The sequence below is a fragment of the Triticum dicoccoides genome, chromosome 2B (genome assembly GCF_002162155.2).
Source record: "Triticum dicoccoides isolate Atlit2015 ecotype Zavitan chromosome 2B, WEW_v2.0, whole genome shotgun sequence".
Taxonomy (NCBI): domain Eukaryota; kingdom Viridiplantae; phylum Streptophyta; class Magnoliopsida; order Poales; family Poaceae; genus Triticum; species Triticum dicoccoides.
In genome coordinates, this window is record NC_041383.1 from 299,914,352 (window position 1) to 299,935,121 (window position 20,770).

The 20,770-nt window shown below is 51.5% G+C and overlaps 1 protein-coding gene across 3 annotated transcripts; it reads right to left on the bottom strand.

Moving 5' to 3' along the window:
* Window positions 1-18,052: 18,052 nt before the first annotated feature.
* Window positions 18,053-20,055, bottom strand: LOC119363576. Of its 3 annotated transcripts, XM_037628944.1 has the most exons (3): window positions 19,628-20,055; window positions 19,283-19,515; window positions 18,433-18,907 (listed from the first exon to the last, which is right to left on the bottom strand). In XM_037628944.1, exons 1-3 carry the CDS (start codon window positions 19,671-19,673, stop codon window positions 18,788-18,790), a joined length of 399 nt encoding a protein of 132 aa, XP_037484841.1. In that variant the 5' UTR covers window positions 19,674-20,055; the 3' UTR covers window positions 18,433-18,787. The 3 variants fall into 3 exon arrangements, 1 of the variants encoding a protein (XP_037484841.1); XR_005174089.1 differs by lacking the exons at window positions 18,433-18,907; window positions 19,283-19,515 and adding an exon at window positions 18,053-18,135; XR_005174088.1 differs by lacking the exon at window positions 19,283-19,515.
* Between the last annotated feature and the right edge of the window lie 715 nt (window positions 20,056-20,770).

Genomic DNA, 20,770 nt, shown 5'->3' on the forward strand with positions numbered 1-20,770 from the left:
TGAGTCCATGAAGTAGAGAACCAACGTAGTCGAACGAATCCTCGCTCGCAACATAACTAGGAATTATCAAGAAGAAGCACAATCGGAAAGAAGTAAATGACACGGTGAACATAGTAGCATAAACATGGCATGATGCATAATCAACTATGATGCATGTCTGATTTAATGAGTCGTGGCATGGCAAAGTGCAACAAACAATACTACAAATTAAGTGGAGCTCAATATGCAACGAGTTGCATATTGAGGAAACACCACATTCAATTATTTAGTTCACCCCCGTTTATACTACTCATCAATATTAAATGTTGGTTAACATGGCAAGAGGTGAAGCATAAGTAAACCACACATCTTGGCAATTTAAATGAGGTCGAAAACAACAAACAACACTTCCGGAAAATCCTCATATGCATATTCTGAATTTGGTACTATTCTGCCAAAAACACAATTTTAATGTTCTTAAACTGTAAGATAAAGTGCACCATGGTAATCTATACATCTTTCTACCCCATTTACATATAAAGTTTACTTAATTCGTAGCTACGGTTGCTTAGTTATGAATAAACAATTTTAGCATGTCATTTAGGCAAATTAATGCAAACAGCAAGTTTAAACATTTTAAACATGGATGGGAGTTGGATACTATGAAACTACACAAAATTCTAAGCATTTTATATATATAGTTTTTTTAATTCCGATGCACGGTTGAGAAGTTACTAAATGCATGAACTTGAGGGTTTTTTCGTTAATAGCTAAAATTGTAGGCAGGAAAAAAATAGGAACTGGGCCGCATCTGGCAGCGCGCTGGATCTGAGGCGGCTCACCATGGGCCAAGGCCCGAGTTGGTGGTGCTAAGATGCAGGAGGCTGAGGGTCCACGCGGTCGGGTCAATGGGCGCAGTCGCTCGTTCCTGGGGAGAACAAGAAGCAGGGCACGGAGGCGTTCGTCCTCCTCTGGACGCAGGGGAGGCAGCAGCGCGAAGTAGGGGATGAGGAGAGGGACTTGGCAGGGCGAGGGAGCATGGGAACCAAAGGGATCCGAGGCTAGGGTGGCACTGGAAGGCGGCGGCTTGGCGGTTGGCGTGCATGACGTTGGTTGTTGCCTGAAGAACGAAGACACAGGGAATTCAGAGAAGGAAATGGGGAAATGAAGAAGAAAGAGACGGCAGGGGAGATGCCAGGGGCGCGACGGGGCCTGCTTGAGGTTGTCGACGATGAGGAGGCCGGTCGTCGGAGGCGTTAAGGCGAGGCCGTGGTTGCCAGGGCGGCAAGGCAAGCCTCTGCTTGTGGCGTCCATGGCTGCATGGGTGACCTCCTGTAGAAAAGTAGAGAGAGCGAGTTGAGAGAACGAGGAAGACAGGAGAAGGAAAAGGGGCAGCATGCTCATCGTCTATGGCGGGGACGGTGGCCTCCTGTGGCTCGCCGGTCGATGAGAGGTCCAGGGTGAGGAGGGATCGAGGAGCTCGGGCTCCTGGACGAGGGGAGGCTCAGGCATGAGGCCTCCCTGCTCGGCCCCTGCGGGCATGGGAACAAGGAGGCGTGCACATGAGGTGGAGCTCGGGCGCTGCGCTGCTGCTTGGGTGGATGACGGAGGCAACAGGGGGAGGATGTTGGAGAGAGGTGGCGGCCTTCGGGATTGGGTGGAGGAGGAAAATGAGGAGAAGGGGGATTCCGAGGTGGATGAGACCAGGTGGCGGCGGGGGAGGGACAAAGCTCCTAAGTTTTAGGGTTAATCTAGATTAGGTATGAGGTTGGTCTATAAATAGTGAAAGGGGATGTTCTTGGCTCCTTGGATCTAGATCGAGTGGTTGAGAATAAAGGGCAAGGGGAAGTCCAATAAACAAACCGAAGATGTACTGGGGATGATTGAGGTTGATCCCGATCCATTAGTAACCACAGCCCGTTTTGGGTTCGGGGAAGTTTCGGACATGGTTATTGTGATGCCCCTGATTCAATCGTACACTAATCATACACGCAAATGTGTACCATAAAGATTAGGGACTCATGGGAAGATATCACAACACAACTCTAGACACATAATCAGACAATCCAAGCTTTATATTACAAGCCAATGGCCTCGAGGGCTCGAATACAAAAGCTCGATACATGAACGAGTCAGCGGAAGCAAAAATATCTGAGTACAGACATAAGTTAAACGAGGATGCCTTAAGAGGGAAAACACAAACATCAACAATCGAAGAAGCAAGGCCTCCTGCCTGGGACCTCCTAACTACTCCTAGTCTTCGGCCTCAGTAGTAGGCACCCTCGGGGTAGTAGTAGTAGCCAGCGGGGGTGGCATATAGCTCGTGGGATCCATCATCTGGTTTCAACAACGGAAAAAAGAAAGAAAGAAAGGGGGAGGGGTACCAATGCAACCGTGAGTACCCATCCAAAGTACTCGCAAGCATCAGATCTATACTAAGTATGCATTGGTATCAATTGGAAGGGTTGTATCTGTGCACAAAACTGTAGAATACCAGAATAGAGGGGAAGGCCTAGCCTATCGAAGACTAGCATCTTCAAGCAGCACCAAGCATCTCGCAGCATTCAGAAGAGTATAGAATAGTAGTTTATATTAACAAACATGATGTAGCATTAACGCCCAGAGATCCTTCCTCGACTCCCTGCGAGAAAGCAATCTCGGACCCACATATCCATCACATATCTCAAGTATCATTTCTAGTTGTAATAGATCAAGATACAAGTCTGAACACCCGTTACCGTGGACACAGCTATTAATAGATAATCTTCTCTGCAGGGGTGCACCACATCACCCAACACGCTTGATTACTCTGACTGGACACACTTTTCTGAGTCAATGCCCGACATTGGAAGATTAGCACGTCGCGGCCCTACCTAGGCTCGGTAGAGAGGTCCCCGTCGGTCTCCATCCTAAGCGCTCTGGTGTCTTGGGCCCGTTGCCCGTTGCACTTCGGGTCGTTCCGTGTAGGGCGGGTCCAAGCTCCACCACTACAGGATGATACCGGCCCACCCGTGCCGCAATGCTGAACTGGACGTCTGACAAATCTTTGACTGATAATATGACATAAAGTCCCATGACTATTCTTGCATGATGGTTAGTGCGTAAAGGCCAAAGGCCAACTCAAAACAAATACCCAAACCTTTAGTGTATTAGGAGCTTGCGGAGACGAGCAGAGAGTCACGATCGATGTTACCATGTTGCCCCGTCCCATGGACTTACGGCAAGGGCCCATAATGCCCGGCCATGCCACGTAATTATCTTGCGGGTGCTCTCCGGGCCCGCCCGACTTTCACAAAGGTCTCAAGTAAAGTCAACATAAAGGTGTGTCCAAACATCAAGGGGTAAACCCCGAGGAATCAACCTCGATGCATTCCACTCGAAGTAATCATCAAGGTGAACATAGTAGGAATTGTCAGATTTCGGGTTCCGGCAGACCCTTGAGATTTAAACACTGGGGTGCGCACGAAGATCTTTCCCCTACCAGCTCACGTCTCGAAGTCTCACAAGGATCTAAGCAAGAAAATGAACACACAAGGGACACAAGATTTATACTGGTTCAGGCCACCATTGTGGTGTAATACCCTACTCCAGTGTGCGTTGTGGTGGATTGCCTCAGAGGCTAATGATGAACAATTCAAAGGGAGAACAGCCCTCGCGAGGGGCTGTTCTAGAGCTGGTGCGATGAACTGCTTGGGTGAGTTCGGTCGCCTCTCTCTAGTCTATGTGTCTTCCTGAGATAGATGCTCGATGCCTCTACTCTGTGGTGGCTATCCCTATTTATAGAGCGAGGCCCTGGGCCTCTTCCCAAATAATGAGCGGGAAGGGCGCCAACAATTGGCCATTTCGAAGGGGAACATCTGGTACACTTATCCTAACTAAAGTTGGTCTTCGGCTACCAAAGGCTCTGACGATGACGCCGTCCTGGGCTCCACGGTGACCTCCATCCTGCCACTCTGCTGGTCTTGGTCTTGTTGCACCAAAACGGTAACCTTTGCATGATGCCTTGGCCTGAGCTTTCCCCCCTTGCACCAAAGGGAAACAAGGACACTGCGTAGGCCGGCGCCTGCCTGCCGCCCACCTGGTCTCGATCGTCATGGCTTGCGTCACGGGCTCCTCGCGAGGTATCCTGCCTTGATCTCCCCGCCTCCTCGCGAGCCTGCCTGAGGAGGCTGCTCCTGAGGAAGCTTCCTGTCGTCTGCCCCGCGAGGCTTGGCCCCTCACGAGGGTCTTGAGCTTGAGCTGATGAAGCTGGGCTGCACTGGGCCCCCACTGGAGCCATGCTGCAGGCCGCAGGTAGGCAAGTCTGTGGACCCCCGTTCCCAGAACGCCGACAGTAGCCCCCGGGCCCAAGGCGCGCCCGGACTTGGCTTAGCGGAGAAGCGAAGGGGCAAGTGCGAAGTGCCGAGAGCCCCAATATCCTGCGGCCTTGGGTGCCGCGTGGCGATTGATTGGACGTGAGCGTCTCCGCTTCTCCATGTTGCCTCGGCAACCATCCATCTGACAAAAGAGGTGCCCGGGCTAGACTTACGCTTGCCTTGCTCCAGATCCCCTTTCTCGCTCTTCCCCTTCCTGCTTCCGAAATCCTCCAGCTCTTTCTCAATCCTTCCCATCCGGCAAGCCATGGCGCCTCGCAAGACCCCGACCGAGGTCTGGTACTCGCCGGCTCTGGATCCCCCGAATGTGTCGGAGACGAATCTCGCCCTCATGCGCCTGAGGACGGTGGTGCAGGGCAACGAGGGAGCGACTATGCTCAAGGACGGCTCCGACCAGCCTGAAGGCAAGGGGAGCACCTTCTACCCGCTCTTCGCGAGCGCCATTATCGCCGGTCTGGTGCCCCCTTTTTTCAAGTTCTTCCTTGTTGTTCTCCACCTGTACAACTTGCTAGCTCTGCACCTCCACCCCAACACTGTTCTCCTCCTGGCGATTTTTGCCTACTATTGTGAGGCTCACGTTGGGGTAAAGCCCTCAGTGGCCTTGCTGCGCCATTACTTTTACCTCCGGGTTTCTCGTTGCCCCATCTCCGCATGCGCGAGCTTTATCGCATACTCCATCTCCAACGCCATCTCGAAGCCCGGGAAGAGGATCGAAGGCTTCCGGAGCAAGTGGGTCATGGTGGATGTTGGGCGCCTCCACCCCCGACTGGTGCTGCCTACGGGGCAACCCAAGGCCGTCGATGCGTGGTCCCGCGCGGAGCTTGTCGACCCCCGCGCGAGGGCGGTGCTGAAGAGGATGAACGCGGACCTGAGGCCAGGCAATTTGGGGGCGGTAACGCTGACCGGGGCCACACTTCTGAGGGAGTTCCTGGAGCACCGGGTGGCTCCACTCCGGGAGCACTCACTCCCATTGTGGAGGCTTGGGGAAGCGAACGCCGCCCTTTGCGTGGGCTCCATGGCCCTGGCCGACGAAGATCTGGTTGCAGCTCTCCATTCCTTGGTCGGGGGAGACGTGGCGAGGCCGGAGGGCACTCCCGTCCCCCTGTTTCTTCGTGGAGATTGGGAGCAGGTGGTGAACGCCATGCCCACCTTCAACTGTGAGGGGCTGGTGCCCGTAGAAGCTCCTGGGGATCTAGCAGCGATGTCGACGGTGAATGTGTCCTCCAGCGACTCCAGCGGGAGTGAGGAGGAAGAAGAGGAGGAGGAGGAAGAAGAGTCTGACTCTGAGACGACTAGGAAGCAGTCAGGGGATTCCTTCCCTCGACGTAGGTCCCGCGCCCTCCGCTCCATGCCGTATGATGACAAGGCCGGCGCCAGGCAAGGAGGGGAGGATTATCCCCTGGTTCCGAGGCAGGGCAGGTCGGGGTTGGTTCTCCCAGGGTCTGCTCTGGCTCCGGGGCGGTCTGAGGCCAGCTCCGGCCTTCCCGACGCGCCCTCTGCTTCCGGGCCTCCCAAGGCCGATCCCAGCTGTAGGCTCTTGGGCTTCAAGTTTTGCCGGAGGCTGCTTGAGTCCGCGAACGATGTCTAGTAAGTGCTCGATCCGCGCTTCACTTTGTTTCTCTCGCTGGGACTTGACGTATGCACTCTTTTGACCAGGCCGGCACCTGCGGCGAAGAGGTTGAAGGGGGCTTCTGCGGCCCTGCTTGAGGCGAGCTTGTCTGCCATGGCAGCGCCCTTGTCTGCGGGGAAAGGAGGCATCAATGCTCGTGCCTCCCTTGCCCGGTCGTCCTCGCGAGCCCAGCAGGGACACTCTGGCGAGGAGTCAGCCCCCATGGCCCCGCTGACGCTGGAGGTGCCTGGGCTCCTTCCTCCCAAGCCATGATCACACTGCCGTCCTCTCCGCCTGCTCCACCGGCTCCCGTCTCTTCTGATCCCTCTGCCATCTTGGACCAGGCCACCAATGAACTGAGGCAGCTGCGGGAGGATCTCCAAAGCGCGGACCCCCGCCTGGTGGTCGGGCGCCTGGAGATAGCTTCTGGTTGGGCCCGCTCTACCGCGTTTGTGCGAGCGGCGCTGAGCCAGGCTGCGTCTGCCTCCGACGAGGAGAAGCAAGCCGCCTGCCAGGCCAAGGCCGCTCGTGATGCTGCCCAGGGCGACGCTGCGGATGCCCAGGGCCACTATAAGGTGCTGGAGGTTGAGCTGCAAGGCCTGCATGACAAGCTCGCGAAGGAGGTCCGCATCCGCTAGGAGAAGGAGGAGGAGATGAAGGCTCGGGAGGCTGCCGTCAAAGACCGGGACGTCGAGCTTATTGACCGCCATGGCCGGTTGGAGACACTGGAGCAGGCACTAAAGGTGGAGAGGACCGAGCTAGACCGCAAGGCGAAGGTCCTGGCCGAGGATCTAGTGGCCTTCGCCAAGCTGGAGGAGCAGGCTCTCGCTTCGCTGAAGATGCTCTATGAGGGCGGCTTAGAGGAGCCGTTGGCTGGCGAAGAGGACGGCCCTACCGAGCTGCTTCCCTTCCTGGTCCGTGCACTTGAGGATGCCGCGGACGGCCTTGGCCCTACGGCCGAGGCCGAGGCACGTGCCTTGTCGTCTACAGCGCTGACGTGCGTCCTCAGCCACGTCTACCTTCGCGACCCCAATATCGACCTCGACAGCCTACTGGACCCTGTGAGCGGCAACCTTGCCGCCGCTGCTGCTGAGGTCGTGAAGGGCCGAGCCGAGGCTTTGCTGGGGAGGTTCCATGCCTTCAGCATCTTTCCTAGACGCGACGCCGCCAGTTCCACGGCTTCAGGAGGCGGAGCCGCCCAGCGTGACTCCACCACAGGCGGCGGCGCCACTGGAAAGTGATCCCTTTGCGGCTTCTGTCTTGTTTCAATTCCTGCAACATGCACCATGCCTCATGGAGGCATTTAAACTTATGTTTGGTTTCATGAAACACTCTATGGCTTGTAATATTTTCTTTTGAATTCCCTAGAATTTGCATTTTCCCTCCCATTTGCCTGTGTTCTACGTCGGCAGGGCCCAGTCCCGCGCATACCTCAGCCGCTGTTAGCCCCGACCGGAAACCAGGACGGGGACTAAGGAGTGAGGAGCTACGTGGAAAGTTAGGCTGCTGAGCCGTCATGCTCAGGAGTCCCCCTTGACGCGCAAACAGCAAGTAGGGAAGGGAGGCATAGGAGTGGATTTGTCGTTCTACGTCGGCAGGGCCCAGCCCCGCGCATACCTCAGCCGCCGTTAGCCCCGACTAGAAACCAGGACGGGACTAAGGAGTGAGCGGCTACGTGACCAGTTAGGCTCCTGAGTCACGATGCTCAGGAGTCCCCCTTGACGTGCAAACGAGTCTTCATACCTTGGCTCCGCTTGGCGAGAGACGCGCAACGACCAGGTACGAGGGACCTGGCTGGGTGGCGTGCGTTCGGGCGTGGCCCGGGCGCAGCCCCCGTGTACAGCCCCCTCGCGCGGCACTCGCGAGAGGAGGCATTGCGATGGTGCCAGACACTAAGCTCTGGGCTCCCTGAGGTTGATACAGCCGTGGGCCGCCCTTAGTTGTTTATCACCAGCGTGGAGCATAGCGCTTCCGTATGTGTACGGGCATAGCCGCTCCTCGGCAGTGTCGTCAGCCAGCGCGGAGCATGGTGCTTCCACTAGTACGTGGTAGGGGGCTCCCCTCCGGGAGGAGCCCCCGGGGCGTGTACAGCCCCGCCCTGACACGTGGCTGGCACGGTAGGGCTAGGAGAGGTGTACCTAGGCACCCATGAGCCAGCGCGGACTCACGAGGCCCTACCTCGAGGCGGGTTGCGCCTGGCTTTGGGCCTTTATCAATGGTGTGTTCCTGTAGGGTGGTTAGAATGCAAATGCTCTACGTCCTCAGGTCCCGGCCCTCGAGCGAGCTCGGCCGCCGCTGGTATGACAGGTCGCGATGCCGTGGTTCAAGGCCAGGGGTGAGGGCTGGAGGGCCAGTAAGAGCCCATGAGTCGCGATGCTCAGGCGCCCCCCTTTTAACGTACAAGCGCTCTGCATGAGAGCGGAGAGGTCTGCGATAAGCAGCGGATGATATCCATGGGAATTAGTTTAAGCGTGGAGGAGCAGATCTATTTAGATAGATGCAGAAAAAGGCAAACGCCGCTGGGTCAGGCCCGAGTAGCTTGGGGATAATGCAGCCTGAGGGGCGCCCCCAACAAGGTAGGTAGAGAGCATAAGCAAAACGGATACATGCCGCAGGGACGGACCCATGCGACCTGGGAATGATGCGGCCCTGCGGGCGCTCCCAGCTAAAAATAGAACTTCGAAAGTTGTCACCTGATACCATCGTAGAGAGAGTGTCGGAGTAGCTGACGACGCATGGTGGAGAAGCCAACCCTCATGAGCCTTCGGAGCCCTGAGCCTCGGGAGGCTCTAGGGGTCCGGGCGGCTCCTTAAGGTCCATCTCCATCTCTTCCAGGAACGTGCGGTGCCTGGCCACCTGAGCTTCCAGGATGCTCCTCATCAGGCGCTGGTGGGCAGTAGCCGCGTTCGGCAGGCCGAAGGGCATGCAAACGTAGCTGTGAGGTGGACCCTCCCAACACACCACGCGTGAAGGCCAGAGGCGCTCCTGAGACGCGGCTCGGTTGAGCCCTGGTACGTAGATGCAGACGCACAGCCCACCATCCTCGTCGGGATGTGGGGCTACAGCGGGTAGGCGGCGGCTGCCGCGCATGACTCTTGACTCCTGTAGCTCCTGAATGTTCCTCTTGATGAACTCCTGAGGGTTTGGCCCTCCTTGCCTCATGCCTTCCTGAGGGAAACGTGCCTTGAAGGATGCCTCCAAGTGGTGCCCGAGCGCCTCCCTTGTGACCTTGGCAAAGTCAGTGGCTCTCCAAGACAGAGCCCCCGAGCCCTGCCCGAGGAGGGCATCGGGCGCGCCTTCTTATGCGACAGAGGGTGGCGCCCCTTGAACGGGCGCGGATCCTGACGCAACGCCTTCGGAGGTTCCTGCCTCGTGAGTGTTTGGGCCAGTTGAAGCCTTCTTCTCCTTAGGGACCGCCTCTAGAAGCCTCCCGCTCCTGTGATCTGGGTCTTCCATTGCAGCGGCTTGGAAGGCACGCTCAAGAGAACACACTGCACCCCTTTCCTCACAAGGCACTGTGAGGATTCCACCGCTTTCTGGCATCTTGAGGACATTGTAGCCATGATGAGTCACTGCCATGAACTTGGCCAGGGCTGGGTACCCAAGGATGGCATTGTACGGCAGGAGAATGTGGGCGACGTCGAAGTTGATGAGCTCGGTACGGTAGTTGTTATGCTGCCCAAAGCTGACGGGAAGGCGAACTTTCCCTATCGGGACGGTGGAACCATCAGTGACTCCTGAGAAAGGCTTGGTTGACAGAAGCTGATCATATGGCACTTGGAGATTGTTGAATGTCTCGACGGATAGGACGTTTTGTCCAGCTCCGCCATCGATGAGGGTCCTGGTGACTTGCGCATTGCTGATGACTGGGGAGCAAAGCATCGGGAGAACTCCGGCCGTCGCTGCACACTTGAGCTGATCCGCTGAGCTGAACATGGTAGCGTATGCTGACCACCTGAGAGGGCGCGTGGCCTCAAGCTTGGGAGGACTGCATTCACCTCGCGAGCAAACTGCTTGAAGATGCACTGAGAGGCTGGGGCCTGAGCACCACCCAGGATGCAAGCGATTGCGCGTGGCTCCTGGAAGCCCCCAGCCCCCTTGTCCTGGTGATGGTCTTCATTCCTTCTTGGCGGCGGTGGCAAAGGAGGGAGGCCTGCATTGCCTTGAGGGCGGTCCTCACGAGGCTGATCCCTCCAACCTCCCTCGCGAGGCTGGTCCTGCCAGCGGTCCTCGCGAGGTCGGTCGCGCCACCCTTGGCGAGGGCCACGGTCTTCCCATCATCCTCCACCGCTTCCTCCTCCTCGGCCATAACCCATGTTGTTGCGGTCGGGACGTCGGCCGATACGCCCATCTCGCACAGCCCTGAGCTCTTGGCATTCGTTGGTCTTGTGGGTGTGGAGGTCGTGGTACACACATTATCGGCTGCCCTTGGATGACTCAGGCTGATCCCTGCCTCGCTTGGTGTCTGGCTCTGCCGCGGGCACGGCAGCCCCCTTGCGCTTCACGTCCTTGACCTTGGGCTTCTTCTCTTCTGGGTCGGCAGTCGGAAGCTCGAGGAGGGAGAGGTGCCCTTCCTCAGCCCTGGCGCACTTGGTCGCCAAGTTGAACAGCTCCAGTGATGTGCATAGGTCTTCATGGATGGCTAGCTCCTCTTTCATCTTGATGTCACGCACGCCGTCGGAGAAGGCTGAGATGATGGCCTCCTCAGTCACCCTGGGGATCTTGAGGCGGGCATTGTTGAAGCGCTGGATGTACTTCTGCAGGGTCTCTCCTGGTTGTTGCTCGATGCGGTGCAGGTCACTCATGGCCGGGGGCCGGGGGCGAGTACCTTGGAAGTTGGCGATGAAGGGGGTGCGCATCTCATCCCAAGAAGAGATCGGGCCAGGAGCCAGGTTCAGGAGCCAGGTGAGGGCACCGTCCTTGAGCGCCATGGGAAACCAATTAGCCATGACCTTTTCATCCCCATTGGCGGCTTAGATACCCAGCTCATAGAGCTGGAGGAACTCTGCGGGGTCGGCAGTTCCGTCGTAGCGAGGAGGCAGGTCCAGCTTGAACTTGCCGGGCAATGCAACGCTACGTAGCTCGGCGGTGAAAGCGCGGCATCCTACGCATCTTGCTGATGTGGGGCTTTCTCTTGGACATTCCCGCGCACCGCTGCCTGGACCAGCGCGGGGCCTTGACGTGGCGGTGCAGGGATGCGGTCATGGCGCTCCGGTGCTGGGAGCACGCGAGCACCTTCTTGGGGACGAGGGATCTCTTGGCAGCTCCTTTCTTGTCGCGCAGGCGCCGGACGCGGAGGGTCTCGTCCTGGGGCCGCGCGCCTTGGGGCCAGGACGCCTTCTTGGGGAAGAGGCGACGGAGGCACCTCCTGATCCTCGCCTCCTGCGCAGGATGGAGGAGGAGGCAGCGAGAGGGATGGCGCATGGGAGCCCCCTGCGGCGCTGACAAGCTCGGTGATGCGGGCGAGCCAGTCCTCGTAGAGGTCTTCGACGGGGCGGTAGTGCAGGAGCTCACGCGCCAAGAGCAGCGCAGCGTGCACGTCCGTGGGGGCGCGACGGGCATGGGACGACGAACCAGCTGGGGTCAGCGAAGGGGTGGCGGTGCAGCCTTCCCACCGCACTGAAGGATGCAGGGACGAGGCATGTTGCTTGTTCCCCGCCGGGCCGGTGGCGGGGTTGGCGGCACGTGACGGGGAATGACGGGGGCGACCGCCGATGGGCACCATCTGGGTGACGCGGGTGGCGAGAGCAGCCCGACGCTCGGCGTGGGCTCGGCGAGCGTCAGACATGGACACGATGGAAGATCAGACGCGACCAGCGGAAGAAAGATTCCGGTGCACCCCTACCTGGCGCGCCAAATGTTGGATTTCGGGTTCCGGCAGACCCTTGAGGTTCGAACACTGGGGTGCGCACGAAGATCTTTCCCCTACCAGCTCACGTCTCGAAGTCTCACAAGGATCTAAGCAAGAAAGATGAACACAGAAGGGACATGAGATTTATACTGGTTCAGGCCACCATTGAGGTGTAATACCCTACTCCAGTGTGTGGTGTGGTGGATTGCCTCAGGGTCTAATGATGAACAATACAAAGGGAGAACAGCCTCGCGAGGGGCTGTTCTAGAGCTGGTGCGATGAACTGCTTGGGTGAGTTCAGTCGCCTCTCTCTAGTCTATGTGTCTTCTTGAGATAGATGCTCGATGCCTCTACTCTGTGGTGGCTAGCCCTATTTATAGAGCGAGGCCCTGGGCCTCTTCCCAAATAATGAGCGGGAAGGGCGCCAACAATTGGCCATTTTGAAGGGGAACATCTGGTACACTTATCCTGACTAAAGTTGGTCTTCGGCTGCCAAAGGCTCTGACGATGACGCCGTCCTGGGCTCCACGGTGACCTCCATCCAGTCGCTCTGCTGGTCTTGGTCTTGTTGCACCGAAACGGTAACCTTTGCCTGATGCCTTGGCCTGAGCTTGCCCCCCTTGCACCGAAGGGGAAACAAGGACACTGCGCAGGTCGGCGCCCGCCTGGTCTCGATCGTCATGGCTTGCGTCACGGGCTCCTCGCGAGGTATCCTGCCTTGATCTCTCCACCTCCTCGCGAGCCTGCCTGAGGAGACTGCTCCTGAGGAAGCTTCCTGTCGTCCGCCCCGCGAGGCTTGGCCCCTCACGAGGGTCTTGAGCTTGAGCTGATGAAGCTGGGCTGCACTGGGCCCCCACTTGAGCCACGCCGCAAGCCACAGGCGGGCAAGTCTGGGGACCCCCATTCCCAGAACACCGACAGGAATCACACTTGAGGTTCACACTTGAGGGGCTGCACGAGAGAGTCATATCGGGAGTGGTGAAGGAGGAATCACCCTTGATGACCACGACCGAATAGCTAACTACAGAGTTATCATCAGGAGTGCGTTACAAGGTATCACCCTCGGCACTCGATAGTAACTATGCAGATTCGTACAACTAAGGGGTTAAAGTGATGTGTCGGTCTCTGGTTGTCGATCACGTTGATCGAGTCACCGATGATGAAGAAGGGGCAACAACAACAAGGTTGGGGTCACTGATTGATCACCAATCAACCTACACTAATGAGTTTAGGATAAGCAGGTAGGTAACAATAGCAGGTATAAAAGAAGGCTATGCATCAGAATAGGAGCAATCAATTATAGTAGAAAAATCTAATGCAAGCAAGAGAGAGAATGCAATGGGAAATATAGGGATGATCAAAAGGGAGGGCTTTCCTAGTATCTCTCCTGAAAAGGGAGAAGGGTCGTCGGTGACGTAGTCGATCACAGTGGCATCAGCAGCAGTCTCAGGGTCTATCAGAGAGAAGAGGGGGAAGAAACAGTAAATATAATGCAAACAGATGCAACACAGATGCACAACAGGGTAATACGGAGGGCTAGGGGTGTTCTTAAGCAGTACTACACGATACACGCGAAGGGGGATAACATCCGGGAAAGTTTTCTCGGAGTTTGCATTTTTGGACAGGCAAACCGGAGGGGGAAGGTTCCATGTTCGCTATGCCAGGGACGCGTGGCCAACAAACAGACTGCGAATTTGGATTCGTCTCGCTTTTCTGAGCAACTTTCTGTAGGACCTTGAATTATGTCTAGAGGGGGGTGATTAGACTACTTGACCAATAAAAACTTAACCTTTTCCCAATTTTAGAGTTTGGCAGATTTTAGCTATTTTAGGACAAGTCAAGCAATCATCACACAATTCAAGCAAGCATGCAAAGAGTGTATAGGCAGCGGAAATTAAAGCATGCAACTTGCAAGAAAGTAAAGGGAAGGGTTTGGAGGATTCAAACGCAATTGGAGACACGGATGTTTTTGGCGTGGTTCCGATAGGTGGTGCTATCGTACATCCACGTTGATGGAGACTTCAACCCACGAAGGGTAACGGCTGCACGAGTCCACGGAGGGCTCCACCCACGAAGGGTCCACGAAGAAGCAACCTTGTCTATCCCACCATGGCCGTCGCCCACGAAGGACTTGCCTCACTAGCGGTAGATCTTCATGAAGTAGGCGATCTCCTTGCCCTTACAAACTCCTTGGTTCAACTCCACAATCTTGTCGGAGGCTCCCAAGTGACACCTAGCCAATCTAGGAGACACCACTCTCCAAGAAGTAACAAATGGTGCGTTGATGATGAACTCCTTGCTCTTGTGCTTCAAATGATAGTCTTCCCAACACTCAACTCTCTCTCATAGGTTTTGGATCTAGTGGAAAGAAGATTTGAGTGGAAAGCAACTTGGGGAAGGCTAGAGATCAAGATTCATATGGTAGGAATGGAATATCTTGGCCTCAACACATGAGTAGGTGGTTCTCTCTCAGAAATGGTAAGTTGGAAGTGTAGGTTCGTTCTGATGGCTCTCTCCACGAATGAAGAGGAGGTGGAGGGGTATATATAGCATCCATACAAAATCTAACCGTTACACACATTTTACCAAACTCGGTGGGACCGAATCGTTAAACTCGGTCGGACCGATTTAGTAAACCTAGTGACCGTTAGTGATTTTCGGTGGGACTGACGTGCATCTCGATGAGACCGATTCGGTTAGGGTTAGGGCATAACGTAATCTCGGTGAGACCGATTACACAAACTCGGTGAGTCCGATTTGGTAATAAGCTTTCCAGAGAGTTGGTCAGGTAAACTCGGTGGGACCGATTTGCTCTTTTCGGTGAGACCGAAATGTTACAAAAAGGAAACAGAGAGTTTACATTACAATCTCGGTGGGACCGATCGCTCACTTTGGTTAGACCAAAACGTTACGAAGGGAAACAGAGAGATTGCAACCCCATCTCGGTGAGACCGAGATCCCTATCGGTAAGACCGATTTGCTTAGGGTTTGTGGCAGTGGCTATGACTTTTGGAATCGGTGGCGCCGGATAGAAAGAATCGGTGTGACCGATTTTGGCTTTGGGTTTAGGTCATTTGTGGATGTGGGAAAGTAGTTGAGGGTTTTGGCGCATATCACTAAGCACATGAAGCAAGAGGCTCATTAAGCAACACCTCATCCCTTCTTGATAGTATTGGCTTTTCCTATAGACTCAATGTGATCTTGGATCACTAAAATGTAAAATGAAGAGTCTTGAGCTTTTGAGATTGAGCCAATCCTTTGTCCTTAGTATTTTGAGGGATCCACTTTCATCATCCATGCCATGCCATTCATTGAGCTTTCCTGAAATAATAGTCTTGGAATAGCATTAGCTCAATGAGCTATATGTTGTTATGAATTACCAAAACCACCTAGGGATAGTTGCACTTTCAATCTCCCCCTTTTTGATAATTGATGACAACATATAGATCAAAGCTTCGACAAATCTATTATATACTTATGACAGAAGTCAAACAAGCCATCACGTTGATCCACATAGATTAAATTATCACGGTCGTTAATTTTAGATATTGACGGCTGAGATTTAAAAGTTGCAGCGTAACATACAAATATTGTCCCGTACAACTTAACATGTCACGTCTAAATAGTCTAAGACATCTTTTTTTATATAAAGATCTGTTTATAACAATCACGTGTAAGCTTACATAGATAGGAAAAAAATGACCGAGTACATGCCCCGTCCTCCGTACAGGACACGTATGTACATGACACATATGACACGTACAACCATTATCACGAGACAAAAGAAGATACGAATCCTCACGTGCACATCCTTCCAAGAGACAAAACAAGATATGAATCCTCACGTGCACCTACTTCCAAATCGGGCACATGCACAAAAGACTACAACCCAGGGACGGACTCAATCAACGAAACTCTACATGGATTCTTGATCGAAAGGGAGAAAAAAAACTCCACATGGAGTCAGCGCGGAAAGAAAATAGAACAACACACAACCAGACACACCAAGCACACGCCCAAGAGTCTTAACTGGACAAACTAGCAAATCTACTACCCGACCAGAGAACCATCAGCAAAATCAAGGTCTTCCGATTCATGAAGGCTACCAAATCTGCTACCAGACCAGAGCACCACTAACAAAATCGAAGACTACGGGTTCTGTGACGCCAGACAAACATCTGAAACCGCCAAAACTGTGATGTGACTGCAACTCGACGCCCAATGAAGTCAACATAGACCTTCTGAGCTGCCTCTCACCTGAATTATCAAGGCTCATCACTTATCAGGATAACAACTGCATAGGTAGTGACTAACAATTTTCGAATCCTTTTGCAGCCAAAAAACTATGGCGTGCAAGAAGCTTAGTGCTTATCAACAACAGGACAAACTAGAACATTCAAGTGAAAGTACCGATCATATGCAATTCGCTCAATCATGCAACCGATCAGTTCATGAGCCTCGATATGATTTTGATGGACAAAATTGTTTGCTCATTAAACATTCAATTACAGAGTGCCCCACCAATTTAAACAAAAATTGCTAATTATATTCTATATGGTTTGACATGGCCAAACAAATCATCTTACTATCAATATTAAAAACATCATGCTACTATCAGAAGTATCCACTTATACACTATCAACTTTTAAGGTTGTGGAATCCACAAAATATCACCCATTGAGAAATGAAATGATTTTTTTCTGCGTACAATACAAAGGTAAAGGGGGTGAAACGACCATCAGAATGTTTTCCAGATTACTACTCCGAGTTTTCCACCAAGGACACAATACAAAACCAGCAGATAAAGTTAAATAATGCTCAGGTATGCTTATACTCTGTAGTTTTAAATAATCTAATTAATATTTCTAACCATGAAAAACGACTGATTCTAATAACAGAGAAAGCATAATGCATACTCATTATTGAAACTTTAATTGGACTTCCACCACTCTGCATTTTTCAGCTTAACCTCTTTACGGGTGATAACACCAGCGCTAGACTATGGTTGCAAGAAATCTAAAAGATTTGTCATTTATTTAATAGGGTTGTACCTAAAGTAAACAGCCTCACAGAAATATATATATAGATCTAGACATAGATGAAACTCGAGAACTTCCTTACATATGGAACACTATCTTTAATTATTTATCAACAAATGAATCGTGACTCATGTTTATTCATCATTGTAACGTAATAATTTTACTTGACTAACTCCACAAATGTAGGCACTGGTAGAAGAAAGTTCGCCAAAAATGATGGAGATAGATAGCAACACACAAGGAGCGCTAGAAATATTTTACATAGGAGAACATTACAAGAACTTAGTGCAATGAGGCACGAAAACCACAAGTCGGGTAATGATTCCGACTCCTCTAAGATATGATATCACCACTTTTGGAGGAAAATGAGACTAACATGTACTGATAATTGAGTCATATCAGTTATAATGGAACCATATCTGAATTATTTATGTCTCCCAACTTCTTTGGGTTGCTATCTTTAAAGTTTTCCGGTGACTTTTTAGGATTTTACTTTTCACGACAAGCTGTAATAGATCTGTTACAAAAAAAATATGTACATGAACATGTTGTGATAGTCACAAACTAACTACAAAGGAACTGACAAGTATTACTGTGACAATTGTGGTATATATCTAGAAATTATAACACCTCGAAAGCATATCCTACTAATTTCAACAAGAACTTTCATATTATATTTACTCTGCACCAATAACAGTGGTAGCAAAATTGCTGAACTCATTGGACGAAAAATATGAGAAGCATCAAATATTTTACAATATTGAAAGGCAACTAATTTATGTTTACCGGGATAGAGAAAGAATACATCACATGATCAATATAGGGAGGACACTTAGTATATAAGGTTGAAATACATTCAGACATGCACTTTTGTGAGTTGTGTTCTTGGTAACATCTCTTCCATCCTACAGCTGTTTCAGTTGAAGAGAATAATGAGAAAAGCTCCAGTGTTATAGGCATCGCCTACAACACATGCGAAAAATCTATTGCATATCAATTAACACACATGAACCAACTTCAGTTAATACATGTGAACCTTCTTCGTTTGTCTTAACTACACGTATCATTGATATAACTTGCTATTATATGGTACAACAAATAGAGAATATACCTTTTATCCAACTAGAGGCGGGAAGCATTCCTGTGAAGAACAGTGTGGAGGAAGTAGGAAAGATGCAAAGTAGTAGCACATTACATTGGTGGATGTTTTTTCGAATCACATAGGTGGAACTTGACAGCAGTAGCAACTAGGGAGCCCATGACTCGCCTCCACCTGTGGACTTTCTACGAATGTAAAGAGACCGATCACATGCTACAAATGTGAAGAGACCAATCACATGCTAATGCAGATTAATATTTCCTCACACTACTTTCATGTATATACATGTTAAGAAGTGCAGACAAGACAATGAAATAAAAGATATATAAGTGTTATACGTAGTAGATGGATATAACTTTTGCTAGACGAAACTTCGTATAATTGATACGGATGAGTTGAAGAGACAATAATCAAAGTTGGCAGAATGTCAACAGAAAAAGTAATATAAGTTCAATTCATTAAAATAATGCAAGGCACACCAATGAAAAGTTAAATAACTCTATAATTCATATCCTAAATGATCCTTACATGAACAACAACAAAATATATGAGTTCATCGTCTGTATTATAATTTACCAGAACTAGGTAACTCAACCTTACCTTTTTTTTAGAACATAGACGTCAGAGACGTCCGGCTTTAAATTAATAAAGCCCACAACAATAGGCAGCGTGCAAACAAAGTATCAAGACCAAACTAAACGGAACCGAAGCTAGACAGCCAAGTTTCGAGGCAGAGCCAAAAGGCGAGACCGGTGATAAGTGCGTTACATGGCATAGCTAGCCAGAAGAGCGAGCACGCAGGCTCAAAGAAAGCAGGACCAAAAGGGCCGCCTATCCCTATAAGGCAGTAGACGGAGGAGGCGACGGGGCCCGGGACACCGAGTAGACTGTGCGGAGCCGAGCGATGGCATGTCGATGGAGATCAGCATCCTGTTGCCTTCCCAGCGTAGCCCACTGCTGCAAGAATAAGATGCATTTGAAGATAACATCAGCAGGGTGAGAGGGAAACGCTCCCTCAATAGTAAACTTGTTACGAATATGCCATAAGGCCCATAGCAAGGCCGAAGCACACGTCCACATTATCTGGCGCAAAGAGCCCGGGATCACAGATAAGTAAGACACAAGCTCAGAGCGTGAGCGTGGATCCCAATCCACCCCAGCGGCCTCCCTGGCCGCACTCCAAGCAAACCGCGCCAAAGGGCAGCGAAAAAACGCGTGGTCAGCATCTTCCGCGTTATGACACAAAGCACACGGTCCGGAAGCAGGGCCATTGCGCTTGGCTATATTAATAGAGGTAGGAAGGCGATCCTGACATAATTGCCAAAGAAAGACCTTAATTTTTAGCGGGATTCGCGCCTTCCAAAGCCCCGAGGCTGCCATAGGGGCATGCCCGCGGCACAACTCCCTGTACATTGACTTGACAGTGAACTTGCCAGAGCCCGGGAGTCTCCAAGAGACCTCGTCTGCGGAGTCCGATAAGCGGACGGTCGCAGTCAAAGCCCGCACGTGATCCCACTCGGCCCGCTCCAGTCCCACAAGCTCCCTTCTGAAACTCAACCTTACCTCTGAATAAATTTAACAGATCAACTAAGTAAATGAAATTTTAAAGTACGTGTACACTGAGCCCAACAAGATAATGATGAGGAGGAGGTTGGGAGAGTAGTAAGACAGTCATACCCATCACTACTCTGCCACATAAGATGAGGAACACTATGAAGAACATGGCCGTCAAACCCGACACCACAATCCTTGGCCCAGTGACACGAACAGGATAGCAGCGCCATTAGGGAAGTTACCAACTACGGATCACTCATATTCTTCAGTGGCCTCCCCGGCGACCGCCTTGCCTTGCTGCTAGGGAGCGCCAAATCCGCGGCTAGAACGCGTGCCCCGACCTCGCTCAGATCTGGCCTCCAAGATAATCTCCTTCCCAGCTTTGTTGATGCACGGGCAGGCCACTCGATTTGGTGCAGCCACTCCGGCACTCCCCATCACATGGACGAGCAGGCCAATCAATTTGGTACACCCTCTCCATCTATTTTTCCCTTCTCAAACATGGTGGAGCAGAGGAATGAGGAAGGGATATGCTTTGTACACATGGGATGGGTAGCACGTTGACCAATGGTCAGCCAGTTGTGACTGACTTATATGGAGTATCTATAGATAGAAGACGAGACTTTCGTACTACTTCCTTTCTTACATAATATATATAGGTCTTTTAGCTACAGAATATACTATGAAAAAAGCTACAGAATTTTTTTACTATAGAAGACGAGACTTTCCTACTTCTTTTCTTACCTAACAGGTCTTTTAGCTATAGAATGTACTTCCTCCGTCTCAAAATAAGTGTCTCAATTTTAGTATAAATTTGTACTGAAGTTAATACAAAGTAGAGACACTTATTTTAAAACGGAGGGAGTATGAAAAAAGCTACAAACTATATTTCGGTGAGAAATTAGCTACAGAATTTTCTAAAAAAGCTACAGAATTCAATATTTCCTAATTGATTATGAACATGCAGTGACAACACGCAAAAAATAAAAAGTCAATGTTGTGCATTAAAAAAATACTTGCCAAACGAAAATAATATACAGAGATAATTTAAACAAAAATAATCAATGAAGCGGAAAAGGTGCTTATAGAGGTGTTCAATTCACAATGATTATAAACTTCCATTCAATGTTGAAGAACAAAAAACGCAAGTCCATATAAATAAGCAAAATAGCAAAAAGATGTCATTTACCAAAAATATATAATATATCAATTCTAGCCGCGCAATTGCGCGGGTGGACCCGCTAGTTATAATAAAATTTAAATAAC

Bases quoted from the DNA above. Each gene is read 5' to 3' on its own strand.
- LOC119363576 (XM_037628944.1), bottom strand. From the start codon at position 19,673: ATGTTCTTCATAGTGTTCCTCATCTTATGTGGCAGAGTAGTGATGG. The intron at 19,516-19,627 runs GTATGACTGTCT...AAATTTATTCAG, and splicing joins ATGTGGCAGAGTAGTGATGG to AGGTAAGGTTGAGTTTCAGA. The intron at 18,908-19,282 runs GTCTTTCTTTGG...TTATTCTTGCAG, and splicing joins GAATCCCGCTAAAAATTAAG to CAGTGGGCTACGCTGGGAAG.